At 34.1% G+C, this 13,684-nt stretch overlaps 2 protein-coding genes across 2 annotated transcripts in view; both read right to left on the bottom strand.

Annotated features, from left to right (window-relative positions):
• Positions 1–941: 941 nt before the first annotated feature.
• Positions 942–5,253, bottom strand: LOC131038011 (bidirectional sugar transporter SWEET3b-like). The gene is made up of 6 exons (XM_057970274.1): positions 5,202–5,253; positions 2,118–2,154; positions 1,712–1,934; positions 1,461–1,619; positions 1,253–1,372; positions 942–1,163 (listed from the first exon to the last, which is right to left on the bottom strand). The coding sequence occupies exons 1-6, from the start codon at positions 5,251–5,253 to the stop codon at positions 942–944; spliced, it is 813 nt and encodes a 270-aa protein (XP_057826257.1).
• Positions 5,254–12,747: 7,494 nt separating this feature from the next.
• Positions 12,748–13,684, bottom strand: part of LOC131038013 (bidirectional sugar transporter SWEET3b-like) — a 68,139-nt gene continuing 67,202 nt past the window's right edge. The window contains exons 6-8 of the mRNA XM_059221981.1: positions 13,485–13,643; positions 13,277–13,396; positions 12,748–13,187 (exon numbers count right to left, since the gene is read on the bottom strand). Coding sequence (XP_059077964.1) covers positions 12,978–13,187; positions 13,277–13,396; positions 13,485–13,643 — 489 coding nt within the window. The 3' untranslated portion in view covers positions 12,748–12,977. The remainder of the gene's footprint in view (positions 13,188–13,276; positions 13,397–13,484; positions 13,644–13,684) is intronic.

The raw sequence follows: 13,684 nt of genomic DNA, 5'->3' as shown, positions 1-13,684 counted from the left end.
TTTATTTGAATATGTAATGGTTGTATGCCTCAAAACCCTAAAAAATTCATGTCATATAAGTTATTATGAAATTGAATAATTTGGTCTAAATTATAACTCTATACTATTTATTATCATGTTCCTTGAAAATAAATGTATAAATCAATAGAATAGTATTTCAATAATTGTAAAAATATTATACATTAAATATTAGAAGTTATGATGATTTAAGAGACTTATGATATATGTAATTGGTTAAAACATTGGGTTTTCATTGTGGAGATTCAAGTTCAATTCTCAAAAGGGACATTTGAAGTGGAATAGATCCAGTCAAAAGCTATTCAAGCTTACTTTTTTTTTGGATGCTCAAATACTTTATTTCTTTGTGGTATATCCTAAAATCACAAGAATAAACCAAGATTTACAAGAGACATTATAACTCATTTTTACTGTATTATGGTATATCATTTAATAAACCAATATTTACGTAAGACATTTTAATTCATTTAAAGGTAAAATATAACGTTGAACTGTTTTTACCATTCTAATTATGCTCCTCATGATACTTTCTCCAAAGCCAAATGAAAAGACTCAATCAATGTAGCAAAGAAAACTGCTGGAGATGAATTTGAGCAAGGAGGACACAATCTTCATTCATTTCTATGTTAAAACACGGGTACGCTCTAGCCTTTACATCTTATCAAATATAAGCTACAAACAAGGGAATACCCTTTCTTTCATGAATCACTTTGATCTGATCAGGCAGCTAGTTTGTACAGCTATAAACTAAAATAGGAAAGCAGGGAAAGGCGCTATTTTTTCGCCATGGGATGGTAACACGAACGATAAGAAGATAACGGTATGCAAAACAATACGATGTTAAAGTTTGAAGGTACGAGTAAATCCATTATACCATGAAAATAAACAATATCAATGGCACTGATCTAGAATGGGTAGAGTATTTATTTTGAAGTTAGTTCAATGGTTTCCTTCTGCTCCAGCTGCATTTCTATGTCATTCTGAGGAAGAGGAAGTTTGGTGCACTTTTCTTTAGGTGTTTCTTCTGAAATCGTAGTCAATACTTTCAGTTTTACATCTTCAACTCGTGCTCGGCTCTTTTGGCTATAAACGCAATATATTATCATCTGGGTCGAAGCCAGTGGTATTCCAAGGAAATTAGGAGCCTGCATGAATAATGCATGAAATGAGCTCAGTTCTACAGATTTTGTTTGCTTAGACAATAAATTTACAGATGGTAAACATATATAGTTACCATGATAAGAATATCTCTACTCAAAGCACCATACACCAGCCACAACACGCTGCCCAGGAAAGCAAACATTGAGAAGTAGAAGGACATGCACTCCACACTCTTGCTCTTAACTACAGTTCTCTGTGTCACAAAATATATATCAGCAATAATGTTAAAATACTTACATATATAAGAGATGAGTGTAATGAAAGTGAGTGTGTTTACTTACAATATCTGAGAGTGGAGAACCATAGAGAATGACAGAGGCAACCATTCCAGTAGTTCCTACGAGCACTTTCTTATGGGCTGCCCCTATTCCCCACATGGAAGCTGCTGCAATGCTCACAAACACCACCAAGACTCCTCCTAGTATCATACCCATTATTCTCTGCCATGCCATTCATATCTTAATAACTTGAGAGTCCTCCAAACCCAAGTGGAAATAGAAGTGAAAAATATTGTGAAGTAGAAATAAGGTACCTTGGGTTTAGGTGGAGCAAAGAGGAGATAGATGCCGCAGAAGCAAAACTGAAGAAGGCGGCCTATGGCGTTGATAGCCATGACAAGAGCGTTATCCCATCCATTGCTGATGAGAGGGGAGGCATACCAGGTGTAAACGAGACAGTTTAAGAGACCTATTGCATATGGCAACCCTGACATGTCCCCCGTTGTCTTCTTCCTCATCACTCCTCGGAAGTTACTCCTGCTCATACGTTAAAACATAAAAGTTAGTGGGTAACTTTCTAGAAATTGTAGTGCGTCTAATAAATTTTTTATAATAAACTTTTTAATATGAATAGTGATATTAGCGTGAATATGAATGAATGTCTGATAAACTTTTTAAGGTGAACAATAACATTAACACAATACATATATTTGTACTTACAATGGTGCGCCATACATGAACAAAGCAAATGCGCTTCCTGAATCACACAACCACACCAATATTCAGTCCCTATAATTCATGACACTAAGCTAAATTATTGAATATAAAACTACAGTTAGGTTAAATGCAATGTAATGACCTAAAATGCCAGCCCCGCAACGTAAGAATTTATTCATTGCTGCCTCTCTTATCAAGAAAAGAGTAAAACAATGAATGCCCTTTTAAGAGAGGATAAGTTTTAGACTGGCACAGGACTGATAACAAGTATAGCATATTTATAGGTGGGGTTTGCTTATGGTTCTGGCTTGCATCTGGAAAGTTTCATCGGCATGGCTTGATTCTTGTCTCCAATTGTTTTAAACTAAATAATTGAATACAAATTCTTAGCAATCATATTAAATTAATGCGTTTTGTTGTCTTCCATTATGATTTTGGTACAGATTGCTTTCTCAAAGCATTGGAGGAGAATGCAAACCGTCAAAATTAAAATATAAACTTTCCTTGTTTTTGGACTTGTTAAATGCAAGTGTCGAAGTTTTTTCTTTAAAAGTTAGTGGTGTTCCTTTGATGCCACTGTGTGAATACATTTCCTCCCTACGTTTGGGTACGAAATGTTCAATTTTATTTACCAAACAAGTTGACTGATTTTTGAATCATTGTCTATAAATATCAAAATCAAAGCCTAGTTGTATTTGTTTTATTGAGCCGTGTGAAAATATTTAATTTAGAATCTGAATTACCTGTAAACCTTAAAGTATTATAAGTTTGGGAGAATTTCCTGTAAAATATTGTACGGGATGGTGCACATGCAGTCCAAGCTCTATGGAATGCACTCCAAGCTCTTTACACCAGAAAATTTGGCCACTCATCGGAATTTGTAATTGACACTTAATGGGAAAAGGAAGGAACCCTATATGAATCCATAGCACCTGGCCTCTATAGTACCCCCCCTAGATTTTCAAATATAGATGCACATTGGCTTCCACTAACTTCTAGAGAAGGGGTGTTATCATACATAAAATTGTGAGGGCCTAAATCATGCAATTTATGATTTTTAATATAGATATATGTTTTTGATAAAGATAAAGATAAACGGGTTTTGACTTAATATAGATATATGTTTCATCTGATTAATGAATGGTATTGTATATATAAATTTTTTAAGTTCATAAGATTAATGGTATTAGTTTATGAAGAAATAAATGATCCAACTTATTATTATTAACAATATAGTTGCGCATTACATTTGACTAATTTGTAAAGAATGGGTGTTGTCATGTACATATGATTTTAAAGCTCATGAGATTAAGGGTGCTAATATATGATGTCGCAAATAATGTAACTTAATGTTGGCCCATAAAATCATAAATGATGTAACTTAGGGGATTTGAAAACAAATACTATGTATTATATATTAAGTAACACCATTTAATAGTTATTCTATTATTTTTATATAATTAAAATTCATTTGGTAATTAAAGTGCAATGCTCTCATAAGGAGCTCAACTTTTGTATTCATTTCACAAGCATTTAAATTTGATTACTTAACTAGAACATTGTTATATATTAATCAAGAAAATAGATAACAATATATAGTCTATTCACAAAAGAAGTGAATAGATGAGATCACTTCCCAAAGTTATGCAATCAAGTCCAATCTTAAAAAAATCAATATAATTTGTAGCTAATAATTTGAAAAAAAAATATGTAGCATCATAAAATTGCAACCCTCGCAATTTTGATAAGAAGGATAAGAAAAATTCAAGTGGAAGGTGTTCATTATCATCATCAAGCATCCATCAAGTTCTCTTCTTCATGTGTCTTCTTCATTCATCCATTGGAGAAACATCATAACATTCATTTGCAAGCATGTGTGTGTGTTAGGGTTTTTTCATGTTACATGCCATTTCATACAACATTTATGATTACATTCAAGAAGCAAAGCAACAATCATCAATCAATTGTAGATCTACAAGGTATACATTTCCATTATTTACATTTAAGCATTTGCAATTACTTTCTTTCAAGGTTGATTCCTCAACCAGGGTTTGACTGAGGCAAATCCCCATCCACAACCCTTCTTCCCTTCTTTTATGTGTGTAGGCCATAGGTGCGCAACTGTAAATGCAAGTTTGGACTTCATTTGCAGAGGTGTAAAAGCCCTTTTCGGTGCACAAATTTTTCGGAGGACCAAGTACACTTTCAACTTGGTCTTGACGAATTTTCTCCAAATTTGCAAGGAAGATCCATATCAGTCTAAATATCGCAAATCCAAAGTTAGAGCACGATCCTAAATCAGTAGCTCCCTATTTCATCCATTTTTGTCTCCTTTTCTACATAGTCAACAAGTCAACATATCTATTTACAAAACAGGGTAAATCACATTCCAACCCTTGCAATGAACTTGGTATTCACATCCTTGGATTTGGATCTAGTGGATTCAAGCCCCTCTTTTGAATGTAAAGTATTTTCCAAGTGAAAATTCTCCTAGCGGTTTCCTTTCTCTCTCCTAGGTGGGGAACAACTAGGATCTAATTTTCCACTTTACAATATATTCTTTTAAAAATTATGCAATAGGTAAATTTTAATAAAAAATACGATGTAAATTTTGGTAATCATCTTGGAGCCTCACCCAATGTTGAAAATAATTGACTACTTGAAATTACTTCAAACTAGTTTTTTTTTAATGATAATTAAACTAGTGGATAGGGCTAGTCCCCTTCATTGATATAAAATAAGATATACATAGTTACAAAGTTCCATTTGTAAATGTCATATGCCTACTATACTAATAGTTCTAATTACGTTCTCACACAACAATCATAAAATAACAAAAATGCCCTCATCTACAATTGTTTACAAGTTCAAAGGGATCGTCATAAAATTATAAAAATTCCCTCGACCCAAATAATAATTAGGATAACATTAAAATTTCTATAGTTCTACTTACTACTAAACTATTTCTAGACCTTCGGGCTGACTCCATACTTCATATTATCCTTATTGGCATGCATAAACTTCTAAAACTAGATAAGCAACTATTACAAAAACACAGGTGTAGGGGATCATTCTTTCTTGTCTAACCTTCGGAAACATAATCCATATCTTCATCCTCTGCTGGGCCTTCTCTTTCCATGTTAATTTCTTGAGTCTACTACCCCAGGCCTTCCATTTTGATGAAATTCGAGATCCAATCGAATGTTGGGTTGACAACCACCGTTTTCCAATTTAGAAGGAAATTGAGATTTTTGATTACTTTCTCCTTATGGTCATGGTAGTTTGTTTCATCATCCAAGAGAATAATTGGCAATTTTGGGATTTCTCGCTCTGTTTGTCAAAGTCCTTAGGTAGAGGAATCCAAAATTTCTCACAATTCCTCAATATATCCTCTAAACCACCCAATAATCAATTTTTAAAAATGGCTTTGCATAGGTTACTAGCCATTCCTTTACTTAAACCCTTGTCTAATGCTAAAGCCACAAATATTGACGAAATGTCTGTATTTACTTGATACCTATAGTCTGCGGTTACAAACTCCTCACTCAGAAAGGATTTGATTGCATATACTACTAAGGGTTGCTTGTATTTCAGAATGGTATTTAGCCTCTTGTCTGTAATTTCCCCTAGAAAGGTCATTTTCCTCTTCTTGGCAAGTAGACGAATTGGGGTCTCCATCAACCAAATAATTCTTGTCTGATAAGAGGATCACGATATTTAGGAGTAGTTTTTCATTCTAGAAACTTTGCCAATCCTTTTCTAAAGTTAATTATCATTCAAATCTTCCTTGAGAAGTTGCATTACTTCCTGATTAACAATCTATCATCTCATGGCTTTTTTATCATGATTTTGGTTGATCAAGTTTCGAGGAGATAGCTCACTTGATGATTACTTCAAGTGATATTAGCTGTCTTATCCCTACCTTATTTAACACCATCTCCACCTATTGCCAAAAGAGTTAGTTAGGCACTTTGTTGAGAATGGGTGTCTCAAATTTATTGGTTGAAATCTAAGACATATGGTACTTTGTTTCTGAATCAACATTTTGGGGTAAATAACACTAGTTTTATTGATCACCTAGGCGACTATATAACCTTCATGTTATTGACAAAGTAGTTTGACATCCTTCTTATTATACACCTGCTTAAGGTGTAGAGTGTTGTGGGATAGTAGGGAAAGGGAATTCAACCTTTTATCACTTACCCCATAGCTCAAGTAAAGGTGCAACAAAAGCGTGCAGGATAATAGAAGAAAGGAGACTTAGTCTCCCCCCACCGTCCCGCATGACTCTAATGGTTAAGCAAGAGAGCTTGCAGGGTAGTAAGCGGTGGATGAACTTAGTCTTTCTCCACCGGCGTTGTAGGCCCAACAAGGAAGCCTGTGAGATAGTGAGAGAAAGACATTATGTCTCTTTTCTGTTACCCCGTGAGGGTTGTTTAATGAACAAGGGTGGAGTGCGGGGTAAAGATAAGGGCATAGGGAAGGTTCTCCCCACCACCCTGCATGATAAACAACGGTTGGTAAAGATGTTGCGAGATAAGAGGAAGAAAGGAAGTTTTCTCTTCCCACTACCCCGCAAGTCGTCTAAGGGTACCCAAGGAATATTGTGGGCTCACCTGGGAACAAGGAGATATGCTCATCTCGCTATCCCCCAATGATGTTAGATGATTTTTTGATAACAAGTCAAGCCAAAAGAGACATAAGGGACGAACCATGACCAATGTTGAAATCAACTTGTTGAGCTGTGAAGATGATTGGTGGAAACTAGAACGAATCAGAGGAAGGTGAAGCAATAGAGATAACACAATGTGTTATTGACCATCTAAGGAAGTTCGATAGTTAGTAATTGAACCGAACCTTTTTTTGATAGAGATATAAAATGTTTGGAAAATAGTTGAAGCAGAGTTGGATGATGTCAATGAAGGTTGCAGAGATGATGAAAGGTTAAAGTGTCAATTGGTTATTCTGTGTTGTGAAATTGAAAGCCGATTGTGAATATAACCTACTAGTGTACTGCCTGCATTAAGATTGGATTAGAGAATGAATCTGTAACTTGTATGTAAATTGGTTTTTAACTGTAATACAAGAATTGTTTTGGTGTGTGGGTTTTTCACCCGTAAGGGTTTTCCCATGTGAAATCCAGTGTACTTCTTTGTGGCAGTATTTTTCATGTTTCTCTGTTTATCTTGTGTTGTGTATCATATTTATTGTAATTCAAATTGAAACACACATCTTCTTTACTTCTCTAAGAATTAAGATTAGGAAGGCATTTTCCGCACTCTACTTTCCTTACACACTTTTCCTATCCCAATTAATCGATTGCTACAAGATATGCCTAAACCGCTTAGCAATTGATAGATTGATTTAGTTGGCGTATGCCCATGGTCTTATTAGTACTCTTTTATCATCCATCCCATCATTGGGAGTACCTTTACCCACCTATCACGAGGTCCTGTCTTAAATTAATGATAGGAATCAGATTCAAATTTCCTCAAGACTAAAAAGTAGCCTGTAATTTATTACAAATTTTAAATTCTTATAATAAGTAGAATAGATTTTTTGAATAAGATAAACAGTTTTTACAGGGACCCGAAACCCAAATCCAAATAGAAAATAAAGAAAGATAAAACACTCGCTAACTAGTCCAAAACCAATAGCAAAAAAGCCACCGAAATAGGGTAGAGTGCACATAGAACAACAACCAACAAAAACCTAAACTAAGAACAACACAAAACTAAACCCGAGAGTGCATAATCTCAAAGTTCTTATGGATCATATTCTTGTTGATCCCCTTAAGCTCTTCCATGAAACATCTCATTGAACTCCTCTCTTGATTCCCGCTCCTTGTTATGGTAAAGGGGCCTTAGTAACTTGTGATCCCGCTCCTTGCGAGCTTAGTTCCTGAATTTTCTTCTTCTGTTTAGCATCTGATGGTGGGACACTAGAGATAGGCTAGGTTATATGGATAGTCATCATCTCATTGACCTTCTTGAGGTCTTTAGCATTGCTGCTCATGGCTTCCTTGCTAATCTCGACCAAATTCTTCAGGTTTCCCTTAATCTCCTCCAAGTTCTTTTCCAACTACCCTATCTTGGACTCATGATCCTTTTTCATGACTTCAACATCTTCAGTAAGCTTATGGGTCATTCAAAGAAGCATATAGGTTTTGTTAGGCATGGGATTCTTAGTGAAAGTATCAATAATACCCTTAATGCCTTCCTTCAACATGTTAATTTCATTGCTGACCTAGAGAAAACATTTTTCCTGGCTATTGGTAGAATTTGTCAAGAGCACCTCAAAATCCATGTCTTTTTTGTTATCTTCCGGATCCACCTGGTCAACATTGAGAGGGATGTCAAGTTTAATTCCTTCCTCTTCCCTTTCCTTAACTTCTCCTATTTTTCCTAATTTTGACATTTTCAGATTCAGCGGGCCCAAAATCTATGACTTGGGGGTGAGGGTTTTAAATTTACTAGCAGGCAATCTACAATGTTTGTTTCTTTTTCTACAGCTGGTGCTAGGTGTGATATTCTGTGGGGGGCCCTCTTCCTCAAAGGAACAATAGTCTGGGTCCTCTGGTACCTTGAGGTCCCGCCAATCCATAGCTTTACCACCCAAATCATTCTCAATCTCAGTATCAAACACAACTTGCATGTTAGGGTTGGTCATTGATTTGGGGGTTTTCACTATAGGGGAGGGTTTAACCCTATGGGCTTCAACATATTCCATGATAAGAACTATTAAAACCTCATGTAGAATAGGGTTGTCACTATTCTTAGCATGATTCGCTAAACTATGCTCCAGTGATGAAAGCAAATAAAAGGGCAACATGATTCTTCTATCATGCTTAAAGTGGTTCAAGATCATAAAGTGGTAAGAAAAGATACTAGTAAAGCATCTGTCAAGGGTTATGTACCTCATAACGACTTCAGCCTTGTCCACTCAAAGTGACAACAAATTATTTTTGTTATGGCCTCCATCCAACATTTTTCGCACTCTACCTCTTTCACTTTTCTTGTCAAAAAAGACCGAGAGGAATTCCTCCGCTACTTTTCTCTCCTTGTAGAACTTCTTTCCAACCATCTGCAAACCTGTGATCTCAATAATGAAGGCCTCGTCAATTCTGAATTCATCCCCAAATGTCATAAGGATGCCTTTGTGCTAGCCATTAACAAACTCTTCTGTCATTTTTGGGTCTTGGGTTATTGATAGTGATGTTGAGAAAGAAAAGATAGAAGTAGAGCATGAGTTAGTTTAAAAAAGGAAGGGAGAACATGAGAAACAAGTTTCCGAAGAGATGTCTAATAATGAAGAGCTGACAAAAGAAAAGGTATTGGAGATGATTGAGATGCCTAGTAGTATGAATTTTATTGGTGATTCTTATCATGATCATGTGTTGTATGAGTAGAAAGTAATCAAAAAGGATTTTTTAAAGTATTTAGTGCAAAACAATTTGGTTGCAATTGATATTGTAGATTGTCTTCTAGAGGAACTTATTGAAGTGCTTGTGGAGTGAATAGCTAAGGAAGATGTTGATGAATAATTTACTGAAGAAAACGTGCATAAAATGATGATTGTTAAGTATAGGAAGATAGATCATGTGTTAATCCTTGATTTGCTAAATTTTAAGAAATTGATTGGTGAAGTTAAAAAAATGTATAAATACTGCTTGAAGTGGCTGACTACCACACATAAATTTAAAGGTGAAAATGATTAGATTCAGTCTCAATCAGTTGAAATGAGAAAAGAATATAAAGTGTTCACAAATGTTTGTGGTAAAGAAAGGGACAAAGAACGTGAATTTCATAATTAGTTAGCCTTGAGGAAAAGTCAGAGAGATGAGTGCATTAGAATGTTTACAGAGCTGAGAGCTTATGTTCAATTGAAACTTTCCTCTTTTTTGAGATTGTTGATTGATACTGAAAATGTGGAGAAAGGAGCTAAGAGCATAATTTTTTTTTGATAAGGCTATAAGTAAATGTGTTGATTGTGGCTGCCAGGGTAGAATTCTAGATGCTTCTACTTGTGCTTGGAAGGCATCGATGATTAAATTGAAGACACAGTTCAAGGGTATTTGGTCGAGTGACTTTGAATGATTTCTATGTGTTGATTTGGTGATTTATAGACTTTGTTATTGATAGAAAAGGAGGATAAGGTTACTGAAAAATGTTTATATTTCATCTATTTATGTTTATTTTAAGATATTTTTTTTAGGGGGAGCTATTGGCTATTGTTGCTGTAGGATTATTCAATGAAGACATTTCATTTAGTAAACATTTTTGGTTGTTTGCCATGAATGAAAAAGGGGCAGATTATTGTGGATGTGTGTCCTTATTGGACCATTGATGTCAAATAGATTGGTCGAGTGGTCTAGATATGTTTTTGTCTGGATATCTAGTGGATTGAGTTAAGTGTTGAGAAGCTTTTGAGTTGTTATGGTTCTTAGACTAGAGAGTGTTTGATGGTTCTATGTTTTGATAAGCTGCATTTGAATAGTGTCAACATGTTCTTAATGATGAACTCTGTTAGAAGCATGTTTTGGATGGCCCAAGTATTATTTGTTTTGGTCCAAACTCTTTTCTTTTAGCAGAGTCTATATATTTGGTGCAAGCTTTAGATAGAATTATTGAAATTGGATATATTATATATGTGTTCTAATGATTCTGTAGGAAGTTTTTTTTGGTCCAATATTGCATGTTGGATGTTGTTATTGGTTTGGCTTATATTTTGGGTTTTACTTTTTGGTCCGATTGCATATCTTGGTTGGAAAATTGTATACATTTCAACTCTTCTTTTGACCAACCTGGCAAAGATGTTCTTTTGTTCTGGTTATATATATATATATGGATGATGATGATTTGATGAAGGTGTGTGTGAAAAGTGAGATGCGATGTAAATAAGAAAATAAGATGCGAACTAGCTATATATGGGATATTGGTATAGAAAGATGCGAGTAAGTTTGATACTTGACATTTGGTAAAGCAACGAAGATTAGTAAGGATGTGATGCAAGATAGTCAGTCAGTTATTTTGTTTTAGTGGACATAGATGCAATGATCTGAAAAAGTCTGGAGGTTTGAATATTTTAGTAAGAGTAGAGTTTTGTGCTTTAACAAGTCACTGTAATCTACATTCTGAGATGCCTATATTCAAACATTTCTTTTTCTGATATTGCAATTTTGTATCTTACCCTGAGTGTAGTTAGCTTCAAGTTTGCAAGTCTCTTTTGTATCTTTGCCTATGAGTAGTTAGCCTTGGTGTGCAAGTTTGGAGCAGTTAGCTCTATCCTTTTGTAATTATTTCATATATAGTGGTTTATCTTGTGGGTTGAATCTCACCGTGTTTTTTCCCTATTCGGGTTTTCCACATATAACGATTGGTGTTCCTGTGTCGGTGTTTATGCTAATGTTTTTTAATTCTTTATTGTGTGGTTAAAATGGATTTAAATTGTTAACTGTGTTATTGAGTTCCAGAATTTAGCTTATGCTGATTAACCCCCCCTCTTAATTTCTGGTGTGTTAAACAAAAGGTATTAAAAAATTATGGATTTTTAAATAAAAAATTATAAATATCTCACCTTATCTTTTTCTCAAGATGTTTCTTAGGGTATTAAAAAAATTGTGGCCTATAGAATAGAATAATAAAATATTTGATCTAAATATGATCACTAAATAATGGAATATATTTTTCTCTAACAATAAATTCCAAAACATTTATCCAACCTAATTTTTCATAACCTTTTCAAAATTACAAAATACTAATTTTAAAAAAAAATTTGTCTTATAGAGCCAGCTAATTAAAAAACATAAAATTAAAATAAATCATGTAAAATTTATTATATTATAGGAACCTTAGTTTTATTTGAATATGTAATGGTTGTATACCTTAGAACCCTAAAAATTTCTTCTCATGTAAGTTGTGATAAAATTGAATAATTTGATCTAAATTATAACATAAGTACTATTGATTATGATGTTTCTTGAAAATAAATGTAAAAATCAATAAAATAGTATTTCAATAATTATAAAATATCATATAGAATATTATAAGTTATGATGATTTAGGAGACTTGTGATATAGACATAATTATGTAAAGATACAAACTTTCATTTTAATTAATTTTTTTTTTTTTAAATAACTAAAATTAATATTAAGATATAGACTTAAAAAGAGTTTTTTTTGGGTGTTCAAATACTTTATTTATTTCTGACTTATTCTAGAATAACAAGATTAAACCAAGATTTACCAAAGATATTATAACTCATTGAAATGTCGAATATATAACTATAAAATTGAACTATTTTATTATTCTATTTAGGCTCCTTTCTTTTTCACTGTATTCTCCCGGAATGAGAAGAATAAACCAATATTTACGTAAGACATTAAAACTCTTTTAAAAGTAAAATATAAAGTTGAACTATTTTATTATTACTCTATTTTGGCTCCTCACAACATTTTTCTCCAAAGCCAAATAAAAAAGAGTCAATCAATATAGCAAAGAAAACTTTTGAAGATGAATTTGAGCAAGGAGATCACATTCTTCATTCATTTCTATGTTAAAACAAGGTCACGCGCGAGCATTTACATCTTATCAAATAGAAGCTGTAAAGAAGGGAATACCCTTTCTTTCATGAATCACTTTGACCTGATCAGGCAGCTAGTTTTTACAGCTGTAAACTAAAATAGGAAAGCATGGAAAGAAGCTATTTTTTCACCATGGGATGGTAACACAAACGGTAACAAGATGACGGAATGCAAAACAATATGACGTTAAAGTTTTAAGGTGCAGGTAAATCCATTATATCCTGAAAATAAACAATATCAATGGCACTGATCTTGAATGGGTTGAGTATCTATTTTGAAGTTAGTTCATAGTTTGCTTCTGCTCCATCTGCATTTCTATGTCAGTTTGAAAGAGAGGAAGTTTGGTGCACTTTCCTTTAGGTATTTCTTCTGAGAGAGTAGTCAATGCTTTCGATTTTACATCTTCAACTCGTGCTCGGCTCCTTTGGCTATAAACACAGTATATTATCATCTGGGTCGAAGCCAGTGGTATCCCAAGGAAATTAGGAGCCTGCATGAGTAACACATGAAATGAGCTCAGTTCTACAGATTTTATTTGCTTAGACAATAAATTTACAGACGGTAAACATATATAGTTACCATGATAAGAATATCTCTGCTCAAAGCACCATACACCAACCACAGCACACTGCCCAGGAAAGCAAACATTGAGAAGTAGAAGGACATGCACTCCACACTCTTGCTCTTAACTACAGTTCTCTGTATCACAAACTATATATCAGTAATAATGTTCAAATGATTACATATATAAGAGATGAGTGTAATGAAAGTGAGTGTGTTTACTTACAATATCTGAGAGTGGAGAACCATAGAGAATGACAGAGGCAACCATTCCAGTAGTTCCTACAAGCACTTTCTTATGGGTTGCTCCTATTCCCCACATGGAAGCTGATGCAATGCTCGCAAACAGCACCAAGACTCCTCCCAGTATCATACCCATTATTCTCTGCCATGCCATTCATATCTTATTAACTTGAGTCCAACAAA

Source organism: Cryptomeria japonica, chromosome 6 (genome assembly GCF_030272615.1).
Source record: "Cryptomeria japonica chromosome 6, Sugi_1.0, whole genome shotgun sequence".
Taxonomy (NCBI): Eukaryota; Viridiplantae; Streptophyta; class Pinopsida; order Cupressales; family Cupressaceae; genus Cryptomeria; species Cryptomeria japonica.
Note: the sequence above shows the minus strand (reverse complement) of the source record. Positions and strands in the feature narration are given on the sequence as shown.

Coding starts and splice junctions, on each gene's coding strand:
- LOC131038011 (XM_057970274.1), bottom strand. CDS start 5,253: ATGGAAAGAGAAGGCCCAGCAGAGGATGAAGATATGGATTATGTTTCC. Junction 1,935..2,117: donor TTCATGTATGGCGCACCATT/GTAAGTACAAAT, acceptor ACGTATGAGCAG/GAGTAACTTCCGAGGAGTGA. Junction 1,620..1,711: donor TTGCTCCACCTAAACCCAAG/GTACCTTATTTC, acceptor ATGGCATGGCAG/AGAATAATGGGTATGATACT.